Source organism: Prionailurus viverrinus, chromosome E2 (genome assembly GCF_022837055.1).
Source record: "Prionailurus viverrinus isolate Anna chromosome E2, UM_Priviv_1.0, whole genome shotgun sequence".
In the NCBI taxonomy this organism is placed as follows: domain Eukaryota; kingdom Metazoa; phylum Chordata; class Mammalia; order Carnivora; family Felidae; genus Prionailurus; species Prionailurus viverrinus.
In genome coordinates, this window is record NC_062575.1 from 12,910,733 (window position 1) to 12,927,568 (window position 16,836).

Genomic DNA, 16,836 nt, shown 5'->3' on the forward strand with positions numbered 1-16,836 from the left:
GTGGTCTTGGCTTCAGGAGTAGAACCCAGTGAGTGATTCATCTCTTAGATATGACACCCAGAGCTCATCCCGAAAAGTGCCCTCCTTAATGCCTGTCACCCACTCACCATAATGTCCTTTTAATCACAGGTGTGTTCATCTATTTCTTAGATTAACTCTAGGACTGGGTGACTCAAACCCAGACTAGTATAGAGTAACAATGAAGAGCAATTTTCAGCTGAGAAAAACCCTAAACCTGAACAAAAGGATGTTAATTGTTGCTGTCTCCTGTGTATTTGTTTCTGATTACTGCTTCCCATAATTGGATTCTAATTAAGAAATATTTTTAATCTGATAAAATGATAGAGACCATAGGTGGCCGTACTTCCATGTGGATTAACTTGAAGGATGCATGTGGGTGTTGTCTGAATTCTAGGATTCAGTTGATTCTCGTTCACAGTAGTTATGTTTATAAACTCATCGTGCACATTCAGTTAGCAATTCAGGGTTGGGTTCCTGTTAGTCTCCGGTCACAATCTTTTTTGTCAACTGATCAATACATAATCTTGTTTCATGTGTGTTTCTGTTCAAAAACACCTTATTTAATACATCTTTCACACAATAATTATGTGCAGTGTTTTTATATAATAAAACACGGTTTCAATTACAGCATTTTTGTATAATGTCCTCTACAATACTGAGATTGTATTACTTAATTCTTTTCCTCAGTCAGACACACACATGCAGTAATCATATGTAGTACATGTAGCAAACACACAGTATAACATACAATATTCACATAAACACAGAGTACGTCAACACATACTGTATATTTCACAGTAATGCAAATAGAGTGTGGAAAACGTTAGAGATTTCATTAAAACATTAACTAAAATCTTACTGTTGATGGAACTGCAGGATGTGTGATGCTACAGCACACAGTGTGGTTAAACCTCTTGACCTTGGTTTGCCCCACGATAACCACGGGGGAGGTAGGTGGAGTTTATTCTGCAGAAGAGGAAGAGGGAACCATGTCAACATTTGGCAGTTCAACCTCAGGAGTTTGCCTCTCGTGACTTGTTGACGGAGTCGGCGATTTTCCCTCCCAAACTGGCTCGAAAGGTTGGGTCAGCCTTGTCTGCTTAGCTTTTTGCCTCAAATCTTTAAGCATGTCGGCATAAGGGGCAAATGCTGTGGAGGTGAGGCGCTTAAATTTGAGGCTGCGATCAAGCATAGGGTCACACTCTATCATGTCATTGAAAATTCTTTCCAAGGCAGAATTCCATTCTGATATTTTGGTCGCTGTAAGAGGGTCAATTATTGAAGTCTTAGGCTGACTCTCATCGCCGTCCTCATCACTGCCGACCCCAATGCCTTGTTTTGCCATCTCGTCCAGGTCTTCGTTGGTGGGTTCTACTGCCTTCTCTGCCAAAATTTCCTCCACATCTTCCTCCTTCATGTCGTCAAAGCCTTCTCCACTTATTTGCCGTGCGATATGCATTATGTTTTCGACACTCTTCTTTATGCTTTCTGCAACACCTTCAAAGCCTTCGAAATTTTGCACACAGTCTGGCCAAACATTTTTCCAACAGCTATTGATAGTAGCTTGTTTGATGCTGCCCCAGGCTGTCCCAACATAATCAATAACGTTACGTATGGTAACGGACTTCCAATAGTCCATCATGGTAGTTTCCTTGTTGGATTCGAGAGCCTGGAAACCTTTGCTATAAAGCTCCCTGGTATAGTGTGCCTTGAAAGCTTTTATTATACCCTGATCCAGGGGTTGGATGAGAGATGTAGTGTTTGGGGGCATGAAAAGAACTTCTACGTTGGGGTGGGCATTTTTGAGTTCTTCACAGCAATGGACTGGGGCGTTATCCAAAATTAATAAAACCTTGAAGGCAAGGTTTCTGCCCTGGAGATAGCATTCAACTTCTGGTACGAAGCAGTTGTGGAACCAGCTGGATGTCATCCACGCTTTTTTGTTCCATCTCCAATGGACAGGCATATGGTTGACGCTTTTCCCTTTAAGTGCTTGTGGATTCTGGGCTCTGTATACCATTAGAGGTTTGCACTTGAAGTCGCCCTTGGCATTAGTGCACAACAGCAAGGTTGCATAGTCTTGGAATGATTTAAAGCCAGGGGCTTTGCAGGCCATTTGTGTTATATAGGTTCTTTTGCCAACGTCCTTGTAAAATAAGCCAGTCTCATCAGCGTTGAAAACCTGCTCTTCCACGTATCCTTTTTCCTGTATAACACTCAGCAAATGTTTTTTAAATTCTTCTGCAGCCTCCCGATCTGCAGAACTTGCCTCACCTGCAAGTTTAACATTGTTCACACCATATCGCCTTTTGAAACGTGCAAGCCAGCCAGCGCTGGCGGAGAAAGGTTTAACGTTTTTCTGGCCTTGGGTTACATGACCGTAAATTTCTTTGGCTTTCAGCCTCACGACAATGCTGTCCACCACGCCCTTTTTATCGGTTGTCATCTCATGAATCCACAAATTTAGCCGCTTTTCCATCTTTTCCATAGCTTCCTCACGCACTATAGACGTTACTTTAGCACTTTCCGGAGCAGCCTCACGTACAGATCGGCGAATTTCCTTTTCCTTTTTCTTGATGTACCGGATTGTTGATTCATTAACATTGAACTCACGGCCAACAGCACTACAACTCATGCCTGAACGAAGCTTATCTAGCACACGTATTTTCTCCATAAGGCACATGACAGCCTTCTTGCGCTTAGGAGCACTAGGCACCACTTCACCACTACGCTTGGGGGTCATTTTTAACAGCAAAATCACCAACAAAAAGCACGGAAACGCAAAAAACGTGGCACCAAATAGACTGCAAATAGGACAATTATTTACAGCATGAGATATGAGGCAAGAAAGCCCATTGTCTGCCTTGTTCAACCTCTGCTAGTACCCCGCACCGCTGGTTGACTCCAGCTTTTCATCCTCTGCGCATGTCCGCGAGTAACCCCAGAAAGCACCGCGAATACTGATTTTGGGGTTACAGTAAGTTTAAGCAAGTAAGCGATTAGAAAATACCAAGCTGTAAATAACGAACGTCAACTGTAATACCACAGACATATAATTTTGTTTAAGCACATTTATTAAATCAAAGCGTCCAGACAGTGCGGAGACTACAAGTTCCATCAGGCACCGCTTCCACGCGGAGCCTGTGCTCCGTCAACCACCACAGCAGCGCCAGGCGCTAGGCATTGGCCCGGAAGTGTCGCGTTTGGAATACGTAGCCCTTTTTGCGCACGCGCACACGTTGTGGGGGCCGCCCCAGCCGCCGGCTCCCCCACCGCAGCTCTATGGTCTCTCCCTAGAGCTTTGCCGTTGGGGGCAGCTGCTGCGGTCCTGTGGCTTCGTCCGCCCGGTGCAGCAGCAACATGGAGGAATTCGATTCTGAAGACTTCTCCACCTCAGAGGAGGACGAAGACTACGTGCCGTCGGGTGAGCGTTTGGGCCGCAGGCGAGAGGAGGCTTGCCCCGCCCCGCGCTTCACGTGAGGCGTGTTTGGTCCGGCGTGCGTGGCCCGGGGCCCCCGGTGGCGCCGGTCTCGAGGGTCCCCACCGCGCGAGCCCCGCATCCTCGCCCGCGTGCTTTCTCCGCGCGGTGGTGCGGGGCCGAGACGCGTGCACGCGGGCGTCTCGCACTGCCACTGCCCGCGGCCTGGCTCGAGCCTCCGCCCCTTCCCGGAGCGCGGGAACCGGCACGTGAGCACCACCCTGATCTGGGGACGCTGGCGGTGGCTGTCGGTACCCGCAGCGCGCTAGTACTGAACTCCCGTGAAAGGCAGTGTGAGCGTAGGATGTTGTCGTCAGACCTTTCGTCCCGAGGCGCTTGCCAGCCGGCACCAAGGCCAAGATAAATCTGTCTACTTTCTGCCCTCGCATGGGATCTAGTTATTAGAAAGTTCACGTATGATGCATTTTGTCCTTTTGGGACGTATACCTGTTACTCTCTTTTCAGCTCCCCCCCCCCCCCACCCCCGCCGCCTTCCTCTTTTTGGCGTAGGTTTGTCAAACTTAAAGGGGTCATTCGAACCTCCCCCTTCCCCATCCTGCGCCTTCCCTCAGACTGCCCCATCTCATTGAAAGGATCTACCCACACAGTCGCTCCGATCAAACAAAACCCTTAGGACTCATCCATCCTTACTTTCTCTCCTGGTTCAAGCAGTCAATAAGTGCTGTTGTGTCTACGTGGAAAATCGTTTTCTGACCCTTCCTCGCCAATCTCACTCACTGCTACCGAACTGCCGTTCTTCGCTTGGATTAAGGCATAGCTTCCCAACTGGTTTGCCCGATACCATTTCCATTCTTGTCCACCAACGTTGGTCTTGTGATGGCCAGAGTGGTTATCTGAAAGCTAGTTTTCGTTTTGTTTTTTTTTTTTAATTTTTTTTTAATTTTTTTTTCTTTTTTAAAATTTTTTTTCAACGTTTTTATTTATTTTTGGGACAGAGAGAGACAGAGCATGAACGGGGGAGGGGCAGAGAGAGAGGGAGACACAGAATCGGAAACAGGCTCCAGGCTCCAGGCTCCGAGGCATCAGCCCAGAGCCTGACGCGGGGCTCGAAGTCTCGGACCGCGAGATCGTGACCTGGCTGAAGTCGGACGCTTAACCGACTGCGCCACCCAGGCGCCCCAAGCTAGTTTTCGTTTTAATGAAAGTTGTGCATCCACATAAACATAGTCAAATATTTCTAAAAGGCCTGTCTTGAAAACTAATGGTTCCCATCACCCTTCATCCTGCTTCATTCCCCCGCGGAAGAAACTGCTTTCCAGTTTTTAATTTGGTATTTTCATTGTGTGTGGGCTTCACCCAGGCACGGTAGGTCTTATTTTAATACCCTCTTCCTTCTTCCCCCTCATTCCCAACACACACCCTTCCACCATCAGGCCCTCCCCAACTCCCCAGCCTGCCGTTGTTACCATGTCTAATTTTGGTTAGATCAGTATTCCATGTTTACATTTTTGTACTGACTGTGAACAACCCCAAGTTCAGCTCTGAACCAGGTGATAGATCCCGTGATTGCTTTTCCTACACGACTTGCTTTCTGTGGAGTTAATAATTGCCATTTTGCTTTTGCTTAGGTGTCTATGTCCTTACTATTAATTTGACCCTAAATTCTCAGAATTGTATAAAAATCATCTCCCAAGGTAATTCGATTCATTAAATAATCTTTTACTTTCATCTTGAAGTCCTGTCTTTGCCTTCTGACTTCCACCTTGCCTTGGTTTTACCACTTTTAAACCTAGTATCTTTGTCACCATCACCCCTCTGGGTGTTCCATTCATCTATCTCCCTTTTCTGTTGGATTCCGTTTCTTGGGTCCTGTGTTGTCTTTTTTTCCTTAGCATGTTCCACCGAAATGAGAATAAATCCTCAACTACTTGAGCACGGATGATGCATAGTAGACATTCAAGGTGTGAAAACAGTATTTCTAAAAATAATGATGTTACCCTAAGGCCTAATTGGTGCTTGTTTGGTATAGAATTCTGTTTTGTAATAATAATTCTAGGATTTATATAATGATAGCTTTCAATTAGAATGTTAAAGGAGCTGCTTTATTGCTTTCTAACTTCCAGTGTTTCTATTAAGAAGTTTGTTTTGCTGATTTCTGCTCATATATGTAAGGTCTCTTTATCTCTAGAAGCTGATAGAACCTTGTCTTTGTTCCTGATTTTTCTGATATTTCACAGCGCTATAACTTGGTAGGAGTCTGTTTTCGTCGATTGTGTTTGGCCTCTGGAACCTTTGGGGGGAGGTATTCTCTTTTCTTCATTTTATGTCATTTTTTGGAAAACTCATTATTCAGATGTTGAATCCTATGTTAGATCTTCTGTACTGGCCCTCTAATTTTTATCCCTTGACTATTTTCTAACCCTTGACTTTTTTCCACTTCATGGGAAATTCTCAGTATCTTCAACTCCTGTGTTTTTTCCTTTCATATTTTTACGTTTGAATAACTTTTTGTTCCTCGAATAGTCCTTTTTCATAGCATCATGTTCTTGTTTCATAGTGCTGAATCTTAGTGCTCTGTGGATATTAAAACTAATTTAAAATTTTTAATGTTTAACTTACATACAGTAAAATTTAGTCTTTTCAATGTACTGTTCTATCAGTTTTGATAAATGTTTAGAGTTGTGTGACCATCACCAGAATTAACAGTTCTAAGGCCACCGTCACCCTTTCCTCTCCAAATAAAAGAGATTCTGAGGGACACCTAGGTAGCTCAGTTGGTTAAGCGTCCGCCTCTTGATTTCTTCTCAGGTCATGATTTCACAGTTCATGGGATCTAGCCCCATGTTGGGCTCTGCACTGACAGCGTGGAGCCTGCTTCGGATTCTTCCTCTGTTTTTCTTTCTGCCTCTTCACCCACTCACGTGTGTGCTTGTGTTCTCACTCTCTCAAAATAAATAAATTAAAAAGAGAGATCATGATGTCTGTATATAGAAGTCATTTTAGTTTTTCTTTTACAATAGGTTTGCCTTTTGTTTCTTTTGCTTGCCCTTCTGCTCCTGATAAGACTTCAAGTATGATGTTGAGTAGGAGCAGTGAGAGTGAACGTCCTTGTTCCCATTTTAAGAGGAAATTATCAGTGTTTCACTAGTATGTTAGCTATACATTACACATGCCTTGTGTGTGTGCTTTAAGCACTTTACAGGGACTAACTCATTACTAGCTCAATCACATAACACTAATGAATATGTGCTGTTCTCCACGTTTTACAGACGAAGGAGTTGAAACAGAGAATTAAGCAAATTGCCCAAAGTTGTTCAGCTACAGAGTAGCTGAGGTAAGATTTGAACCCTGGCAGTCTGCATATACTGCTCCTTACAGATGCATTTTATCAGGTTAAAGAAGTTGCCTTTACTCCTAATTTGCTGAGAAGTGAATTTTGTCATATGCTTTTCCTCTGTTGAAAAGATTATGTGTGATTTTTCTTTCTGCTAATATGGTGAGTTAGTGATTGATTTTTGAATTTTGAACAGCCTTTTATTTCTGGGATAAAACTCACTTGGTCATCATGTACAGTTCTTTTAATACATTGCTGAATTTTATTTGCTTATATTTGTTGAGAATTTTCGCATTTGTTTATGAGGGATGTTGGTCTGTAGTTTTCTTGTAATTTCCTTGTCTTGTTTTAGTAGCAGGTATTGCTAGCCTCAGAATGTGACGAAACATTTCTCTAAGGTGATTTTTATTCACCCTATATGTTTGCTTTTGACTTTACTAGAAGATTTTCAGTGATTCATAGTTGTTCGGCTCAGATTTAAGCATGGGGGACTGAAAAGGTGATGGGGAGCTCTGTCTTTGGACAAGATGTATTCATTTTGTTCTTTATTATCTACAAGGATGTTATTTGCTCCTTACCCTTTTTTTCTTTTTTGTCATAGTAACTGCATGGGATTTGATCTTTTTGTGTGTATGTATAATTTAAAATTTGCTTATCTCTTATCAGTGAGATTGAGCGTCTTTTTACATATGTAAGATCCAGAGTCATGTTTTTCTCCTTATCTGAGCTGTCTGCAACATTTACCCATTTTTAGGATGAAAAATAACCTTATATTACTATAAAAGGACATGAGGTTTGTAAAAAAAATTAGAAAATTCAGGCAGTTAAGCATAAAAAAATAGAATCATTACATTCCCACCACCCAGAGATTATCAGTATTAATCCTTTAGTGAACGCTGGTCTTTTTCTACATTCAGGTGTAGATATTTGTATTTTAACCCCAACCTGAAATCATATTTTTTCGTGTTACTTTGTTATCTGCCCTTTTCAGTGAACAGTCTCTCCCTGTCCATTCCAGTAAACATTTGACACATCTTCACATACAGACTTTACTCAAATTTTCCCACTTGACCCAGAGTAGACTGTAGCTTGTTTATTCAAATCAGTTAGGTTCAGCGCTACCCATATCACCTAGTTGTCCCATCTTTTAAATTTGTTTTAATCTAGCATGCTCTGTAATGACATTGATTTGCTTAAGAGATCAAGCAGTGCGTCCTGCAGAATGTCTGTCCTACAGAATGTCTTCTAGATTTGTTTGGTTGCTCCCTCCTGGTCTTTTAGGTTGTTCCTTTGTCCTTTGAATTTTCTGGAATTCTGAAATTCTGAAATTTCTGCAAGTTAGATCTAAATGCTGGGTGGGTTCAAATGAAGTATTTTTGGCTAGAATGCATCATAGATGACTGTGTGTTTCAAAATGCCTTAACATCAAAGACACACAATCCAGGTTGGTCACCTTAGTTACAACTCCTGACTCCAGATGATGAGAGTCTGACCCCTCTATTGTGTAATTGTTTCTTCCCTTTAGGGCGCCTGGGTGGCTTAGTCAGTTAAAGGTCCAGCTTTGGCTCAGGTCGTCATGTGACAGTCCCGTGAGTTCAAGCCTTGCGTTGGGCTCTGTGCTGACAGCTCAGAGCCTGGAGCCTGCTTCGGATTCTGCGTCTCCCTCTCTCTCTGCCCCTCCCTTGCTCCTGCCCTGTCTCTCTCTGTCTCAAAAATAAATAAAAACATTAAAAAATTTAAAAAAAAATTGTTTCTTTCCTTCAAACTGAAGAATTTTGTGTCGTAATACACTTAACTGTTAAAACTGTGTGTTTTGAGAACATTACTTGATAATCTTTGCTTAAATTGCTATCATTACAGCGTGAGAAGTGATGTTTTTCTAATTCTGTGGTTTTTCTACATTTTTTAGTTAATGTTCTTCTGTGATGTATTGCTTTCTCTCATCAACTGGGACAGAATAAATGCTTGCTTCATTTTCCTTAATTATTAACTTCCAAAACAGGGAATAATTTTAATAGTAGCTTAAGTAGTACAAATCATTTTTTGTCTTAAAAAATTTTTTTTAATGTTTACTTATTTTTGAGAGAGAGACAGAGTGTGAGCCGCGGCGGGGGGGCAGAGAGAGGGAGACACAGAACCCGAAGCAGGCTCCAGGCTCCGAGCTGTCAGCACAGAACCTGACGCGGAGCTTGAACTCACCGACCGAGATCATGACCTGAGCCTAATTGGACACCCAACCAATGGAGCCACCCAGGCATCCCTATTTTTTAAAAATATCATAAAGGGTGTACAGATTTTTATTGATTCACTATATGTACTCACACTTGTTCCTTTTAATGCTCAAGTCGTCACTTTGGCCACTAGAAGGTCTTTCAAGCTGGATCTTATATCCTTTAAATGTGACCCATTATTCTTAAGTAACTACCTTGCTTTCTGACACCGCAAGATGTCCCAGTTTCACCTTGTGCTTCCCTTCCCTCATACCTGAAATTGCCTGTTTTTTTCCAGGGAGCCCTTTTCATGATGAGTCATATCAAGGGATATAATCTGGACTCTGAATAGATGCCCATTGCTACCAGAGTGACATTGTTTCTGTGCCATTTCAGTGAACAGAGTAAGAAAATATTTATCTTAAAAAGTTAGAGTTCATACTAATGTTTTTTAAAGATTTTATTTTTAAGTAATCTCTGCACCCAGTGTGGGCCTTGAACTTATAACCCCGAGATCAAGAGTCACATGCTCTACCTGCTGAGCCAGCCAGGTGCACCCTCATACTGGTATTTTTAATGCAGTTTTAACATTTGAATTTTCATCTGATTTCTTTGATTTTATAATTGTGCATCATTTCTCTTACTCTGAAGATCTGGATCCCTAACATGATCAGCATAATTACTTGCTTTAACCTACAACATGAAATAGGTTCAAAATACCAACATTGATGTTACTACACGGAATAGAGTTTTTTGTTTTGTTTTTTGTTTTTTTGTTTGTTTTTTGTCTTCACGATGGATCTTGCTAAGGGTGTACAGTCAAAATACTGTGTTTCTGAAGTCCTTGGAATAAATCCTTTCTTTATCAGTTACGTTATTGTTTGGGTGTAGAGTTATTTATTCAAATAAGTATTTGTTTATTCCATCTGTTCTTAATTTAAGGGATTTTCAAAATTCTTCAGAAAGATAAACACAGAATTCTTGCTTTTACCCCTTGCTATCCCACTCTGTTCAACCCTAACCTTACAGGTACCTATTTTCATTAGTTTTTTTGTTTATCGATAACTTCCAGTGTTGTGGGTTTTTGTTGTTGTTGTTGTTTTGCAAATACAGTGCAGTTAGGTACCTACCTAGCTTGTAGGTTTGTTTTTTGCTGTAGTGATTTTACTGGGCTTTCAAGGGAAGCAAAATGACATTTGTGTGTTCGGACTGCTGTCTTAGCCTGGAACTCAGTCCTTTGTTCGTGAACCACTTTCACCTGCCACTTGGGGTCGAATGCACATTCTGCACATGAGAATGCCCATGTGATGGGCTGCTTCTCATCAGCTTTGTTCTGCTATTGTATTTGTAGTTTTTTTTTTTTTCTTTTTTTTTTTTTAACGTTTATTTATTTATTTTTTTGAGATAGAGAGAGACAGAGCATGAATGGGGGAGGGTCAGAGAGAGAGGGAGACACAGAATCTGAAACAGGCTCCAGGCTCTGAGCTGTCAGCACAGAGCCGGACACGGGGCTCGAACTCACGGACCACGAGATCATGACCTGAGCCGAAGTCAGACGCTTAACCGACTGAGCCACCCAGGCGCCCCCGTATTTGTGGTTTTCAAGAGTTTTTAAAGTTTTTTTTAATGTTTGTTTATTTATTTTTATTTTTATTTATTTTTATTTCTTTTTTTTAAAAATATTTTAACGTTTATTTACTTTTGAGACAGAGAGAGACAGAGCATGAATGGGGGAGGGTCAGAGAGAGAGAGGGAGACACAGAATCTGAAACAGGCTCCGGGCTCTGTGCTGACGGCTCAGAGCCCGACGCGGGGCTCGAACTCACGAACCGTGAGATCATAACCTGAGCCGAAGTCGGCCGCTTAACCGACTGAGCCACCCAGGCGCCCCTATTTATTTATTTTTAATATAATTTATTGACAAATTGGTTTCCATACGACACCCAGTGCTCATCCCAACAAGTGCCTTCCTCGATGCCCATCACCCACTTTCCCCTCTCCCCCACCCCCCATCAACCCTCAGTTTATTTTGCAGAGTGAGAGAGAGCATGGATGCATGCAAGTAGGGGAGGAGCAGAGAGAGAAGGAGGGAGAGAGTTCTAAGCTGGCTCTGCTCTGTCGTACTGTGAGATCATGACCTGAGCCAAAGTCGGACACTCAACTGACTGAGCCACCCAGGAATCCCTAGGTTTTTTTAAAGTGTTTTGAAAAATGCTGAAGTCATTATGTCGTGATGGGAATACGTTCTTTTATCTTTTTGAAGATTTTATAAAGGCTTTTTTTTTTCTTACTGTGTTATCTCTGAATGACTTTCATGTTTTCAGTCTTGCCTTTCATATTGGAGTCTTTCCTCAAATGTTTGGTGGTCCTTGGTTCTTTGTGAATGAAATATTTAAAAGCTGATTGGATGGGGGCACCTGGGTGGCGCAGTCGGTTAAGCGTCCGACTTCAGCCAGGTCACGATCTCGCGGTCCGTGAGTTCGAGCCCCGCGTCAGGCTCTGGGCTGATGGCTCGGAGCCTGGAGCCTGTTTCCGATTCTGTGTCTCCGTCTCTCTCTGCCCCTCCCCCGTTCATGCTCTGTCTCTCTCTGTCCCCAAAAAAAATAAAAAATAAAAAAATAAATAAAAGCTGATTGGATGTACAGGAATATTTAAAACAGTACTATTTGTAATAGTCCCAAACTGGAAACAACCTCACTGTTCATCAACAGGAGAATGGATAAATACATCATGGTCCAGTCATGCGGTGAAACACTACTTCAGAATGGGAGTGAATAAACTGAGCTACAGTAGGTGACCTACACACAGCATGTTGAGCGAGAGAAGCTGGACACTCAGGAGTCAAATTGTAGGCTTCTGTTTGTTTAAGGGTGGAAACTAGGCAAACCTGATCTGTGGTGTTAGGAGTCACGATGGTCCTTGGGACGGGGTGGTGGCCAATGCCCGGAACAGGGCACAAGGGGCCTTCTGGGATGCTGGTTCGTGTTCTGGTTTTTGAGCTAGGTCTGGTTATACAAGTGTGTTCTCTTTGTGTAATTTCATTGAGCTGTACAGTAGATTTGTGTGCTTTTCAGTGTGTGTGTTATGCTTCAAATAAAAGTTTACATGAAGTAAAAAAGAAAACTACTTGAATCTCCATATGGATAGGATTTATTGACTGATGCCTATAGAGCGTGGTCATCCTGGGCATCCAGGTAACACCTTCTCGTTGGGAACCCCTGAATGTCAGTGTCTGAGGATGGGAACTGGACTTTTTTTTTTTTTTTTTTTTAATGTTTATTTACTGAGAGAACGTGTGCACGTGTGAGCAGGGGAAAAGCACAGAGGGAGAGAGAGAATCCCAAGCAGGCTCTGAGCCAGACACGGGGCTCAATCCATGAACTGTGGGATCGTGACCTGAGTTGAAATCAAGAGTTGGACACTGACTGAGCTGCCTAGATATCCTAGACATGTTTGTTCTTTCTGCTGTGTCTACCTGGAAGTCTTTAGGCCTCTTTTTTGTCAAGGTCTCTTTTGATTACTTTTTTTTTTTTTTTTTTTTTTTTGAGAGACGGAGACAGAGCACAAGTGGGGGAGAGGCAGAGGGAAATGGAGACACAGAATCTGAAGTAGGTTTCAGGCTGTGAGCTGTCAGCACAGAGCCCAACATGGGGCTCGAATCCACTAACTGTGAGATGACCTGAGCTGAAGTCAGACGCTTAACCTACTGAGCCACCCAGGTGCCCCTCTTTTGATTACTTTTGAAAGATACCCAAGTTGTGGTGGGAACAGTAATTTCTTCTTTGAACAGTACAGTAGTAGAATTGGAATTTCCATTCATTCATTCATTCATTCATTAATTCAGCAAAGACATAACAAACCAGATCTGTGTCCTCATGGTGTGGAGAGCATAATAGATATTGCAAACATCGAATATAAGCAGGTTGACTTATGGAGGGAAATATGGATGATCTGGAAGCCTAGAATAGGGAAGACTTCCCTAAGGAAATGATATTTTAGTTAGACCAAGAACAGAGGAAACTACTAGACTTTATTTTTAATGAAAATGTCTTGTCTCAATGTGTCTGACCACCCTGTTATGTGTGTGATTTCAGGTGGAGAGTATAGTGAAGATGATGTAAATGAATTAGTGAAGGAAGATGAAGTGGATGGTGAAGAGCAGACACAGAAAACCAAAGGGAAAAAAAGAAAGGCTCAGAGCATTCCATCCAGGTGATGCTGCCCTCAAGGCCCTCGGAAGTCAGGGGCTGTTGTCACAGCTTTCCTGATGGCTGGGATTGGTCTGATGAGTTCTTACTACCAGGGTTTCTTATCTTTGTCTTTCCAAGGGAAACATTTGGTGACATTTAGGATTAACACAAAAGACCCCACAAAACAAAGAGTGGCATCCTCTGTGTATGGTTTCTTGTTTTCACTGTCTCACATCTTGCAGGTGATAGCACAGCAGTACAGTTAGCTCTACCTTCTTTTTAGTGACTGCATAGTGTTACATTAGGTGGTTACACCTTGTTTTAAGCATTCCCTTATTGAAGGGCATTTAGGTTATACCTTGTCTTTCCTACAGCAAACAAGACTGCAGTGAGTATTCTTTGTTACGTCTTTTTGTACAGGTACAAGTATATCTGTGAAACAGATCTGTGGAAGTAGAATCGTTTGATCCAGGGTTTGTACAGTAAAAAAAATTTTTAATAAATATTAGCAAATTGCATTCCATAGGCCTGCTACTGAATTACACCCCCGCCACCACCAAATTATGAAAATTTTGACAGGCTATCTCTCAGATAAGAGAATCTTCCATAGAAATCTTTTATCTCTCTTTGATTAGTATTTATATCTTTTTGGGCATTGAAGCAAAAAAGTAGATTATCATTTATAAAAAAGGAAAAAAGAATTTTCATAATGAAAATTGAAGTCAGAATAGTCTAAGAAGCAATTCACTCTTTTAGGTTTTGGGCCCAGTTCTCTGGTCCTTGAGTTTTTCTGTATGCCAGCTTTCATATTTTCAGAAAGTGGGAAAAAACATGGATTTTTTTTTTTTTTTTTTTTTTTTTTACCTCCTGAGAACTCTAGGAAGAAACAGTGCCAATAAATTTGATGCTCTTCTCAATAGAACATGTTCTCCAATTGGAGTATATGTTCTTGGAACACACTTCCTGGACAGATTGATTCTGTGAGGTGATTTTGGGTGTTTTCTTCGTGAAAATAGCTGGTCCTGATTTAGAAGTAAATCACTATATTTTGCGTCTCAGTGTTTGGGGAAATTGCTAACTGTATGAGCTCAATTCTTTCCTTCCACAGAATCTCAGCTTACCTCCCCTGCCTTCCCCAGGGGGGTGGTGGGGTGTTAATCAGTAGTCCTCAGATTTTAAAGTTTTCTCGGATTTGCAACAGTATGTTTGGAATCGAGGAGGGGATAGCTGAAATAATTTCACATTATCTGTCTTGTCTTTCCTTTTCCTCGTGACTGTTGGTGATTTAGGAAGAGAAAACAAGGTGGCCTCTCATTAGCAGAAGAGGACGAGGAGGACGCCAACCAGGACTCCGAGGGAAGTAGCAGTGAGGACGGAGATGCAGCTGCGGAGCAGGAAAAGGACATTGGCTCAGACGACGCGAGGAGGAAGAAGGAGGATGAGCTCTGGGCCAGCTTCCTCAACGATGTAGGACCAAAGCCAAAAGTGCCCCCAAATACACAAGTTAAAGTAAGTCGATAGCCAAACGAGGTGTAGACTTTCCGGAAATACCCTAAGTTCCCCGGATAGACTTTTATTTCCAAACTGAGATTTGCTGCTTACAGCAGAAGTCAGACCAGATGCCTTTTTTCCATTTATTTATTTTTGAGAGATTGAGAGGCAAACTGCAAGTGGGGGAGGGGCAGAGAGAGAGGGAGACACAGAATCCAAAGCAGGCTCCAAGCTGACAGCACAGAGCCCATTGCGGGGCTTCAACTCACAAACTGTGAGATCATGAGCTGAAGTTGAACGCTCAACCGACTGAGCCACCCAGGCACCCCGTGACCGGATGCCTTTTAAAAAGAATTCTAAGGGGGCGCCTGGGTGGCGCAGTCGGTTAAGCGTCCTACTTCAGCCAGGTCACGATCTCGTGCGGTCCGTGAGTTCGAGCCCCGAGTCAGGCTCTGGGCTGATGGCTCGGAGCCTGGAGCCTGTTTCCGATTCTGTGTCTCCCTCTCTCTCTGCCCCTCCCCCGTTCATGCTCTGTCTCTCTCTGTCCCAAAAGTAAATAAACGTTGAAAAAAAAAAAATTAAAAAAAAAAAAAAGTTTAAAAAAAAAAGAATTCTAAGCAAAAAGCAAAGCATTCCCTATGGTAGAAAAAGCAAGCCTTTCTAATCAAATACATTTCCAGTAGGTCTTCAGTTTGGAGGTGAAACATTTCAGAATAGCCCAAAATAGCATGTTGGGATGGTCCTTTTAGGTTTCATCCTTATGTGAAACTGTGATGGTATCTCTTACCTTTTTCATAGAGTGGAGGGAAGACTGAAGGGACGGGTTCAAGTAAATTGTTGGTCAGAGCAGAAGAGCTGGAGAAACCTAAAGAAACTGAAAAAGTTAAAATCACCAAGGTGTTTGATTTTGCTGGTGAAGAAGTCAGGTAAGGTGACCGTTACAGACTTTGAAACTAGTTTGTTTAAAAATGAGCATCTTTCTGACTGGTGTTAGACATCTGGCCTCATTCTACTCTGTCATCATAATATTTTGGAAGAGTTTTGTTTTCCACTCCAGGAAAGTGGTGGTTCCATGAATTATCAGGGAACATGATGTAGTTGCAGGTACTGTGAAGTGTCTGAGAGGAAAAAAAAAAAAAAAGAGTTAAGTATTTAGTTCCACTTATTGCCATGCCTTGTGACTTTGGCTGAGTCATTTTTCGCAAGAGTCATTTCTCCCATTTTCTCCCCAAAATTCATATTGGAAAAAAGAATTTGGCATTATTAGTTTTATAAATTGTGTGGAGCACAACTTTTTATTTTTTTAAAAATATTTTTCCCCAACTTCTTCTGAAAGATTTCACACAGCATTATGCTACAAGAATTAGTATTACAATGAGTACCCGTATACCTATTATACACATTCACCACTTGTTAATGTGTGGCCTCTGTCTCCATCATCTAGATCTGTATTATTGTCTTTTTGTTTTGGCTGAACCATTTGAGAATTGCTTGTAGTCATCATGATGCTTCACTCTTAAATATGTCTGCACAGTTTCCTAAGAACGCGGGCGTTCTTCTTCATGGTATAACATAACTGTTACATCCACTAAATTTCACATTAATGCACATTGTTATCTAAATCTGTGGTGAAGGATGCTGATTTACAATTTTCAACTTGCTGCAGACCAATACTCTTATAAAACACAATAAAAAGGAATTGCTAGAAAAATAAATTTAAAAGATATAGAAAATACAAGCCCAAATTTTTAACAATGAGATTCAACAGATAACAAATATACATTTCAATAAATATAGTCTAAATGAACATCAGATAGGAATAGGAAGAGATTTATATAGTTCTGCATGCTGTTTATTGAAGGTGGGAGTATAAATAATTAGTACAGGGAATCACTGTTCTGTTTATACGTTTACATTATTCTATAATAAAAACAAAACAAAAAGCCAGGAGTAAAATATCAGTTCTCAATACTTCACATCTAGATGCACACCTTGAATACATAGTTGTATATATTAATTTTTAGTTTTTAATGTGACAAAATAGCTCATTTCTTTGTTAATTTATTGTGTCTATGATGGATACATGTTCGCACTACTGGAGGATAATGGATATGTAAATTCTGTGGGTTTTTTTTTTTTATGTTTATTTTT

General features: G+C 41.6%; 2 protein-coding genes across 3 annotated transcripts in view; one reads left to right on the forward strand and one right to left on the reverse strand.

The window, feature by feature from the left end:
• Positions 1–671: 671 nt before the first annotated feature.
• Positions 672–16,081, reverse strand: LOC125152862 (tigger transposable element-derived protein 1). Its single transcript, XM_047835413.1, has 2 exons — positions 16,076–16,081; positions 672–2,880 (listed from the first exon to the last, which is right to left on the reverse strand). Exon 2 carries the CDS (start codon positions 2,762–2,764, stop codon positions 983–985), a length of 1,782 nt encoding a protein of 593 aa, XP_047691369.1. The 5' UTR covers positions 2,765–2,880; positions 16,076–16,081; the 3' UTR covers positions 672–982.
• The window catches only part of CFDP1 (craniofacial development protein 1), a 124,818-nt gene continuing 111,222 nt past the window's right edge, over positions 3,241–16,836 (forward strand). The window contains exons 1-5 of one of the 2 annotated variants that reach the window (XM_047835417.1): positions 3,333–3,445; positions 9,303–9,408; positions 13,099–13,216; positions 14,484–14,703; positions 15,484–15,611. In XM_047835417.1, coding sequence (XP_047691373.1) covers positions 9,357–9,408; positions 13,099–13,216; positions 14,484–14,703; positions 15,484–15,611 — 518 coding nt within the window. In that variant the 5' untranslated portion in view covers positions 3,333–3,445; positions 9,303–9,356. Of the gene's footprint in view, positions 3,446–9,302; positions 9,409–13,098; positions 13,217–14,483; positions 14,704–15,483; positions 15,612–16,836 lie in introns of both variants that reach the window. The other variant, XM_047835416.1, reaches the window with a different exon arrangement.

What these genes read in the sequence shown, in the direction of transcription:
- LOC125152862 (XM_047835413.1), bottom strand. Translation starts at nt 2,764, where the DNA reads ATGACCCCCAAGCGTAGTGGTGAAGTGGTGCCTAGTGCTCCTAAGCGC.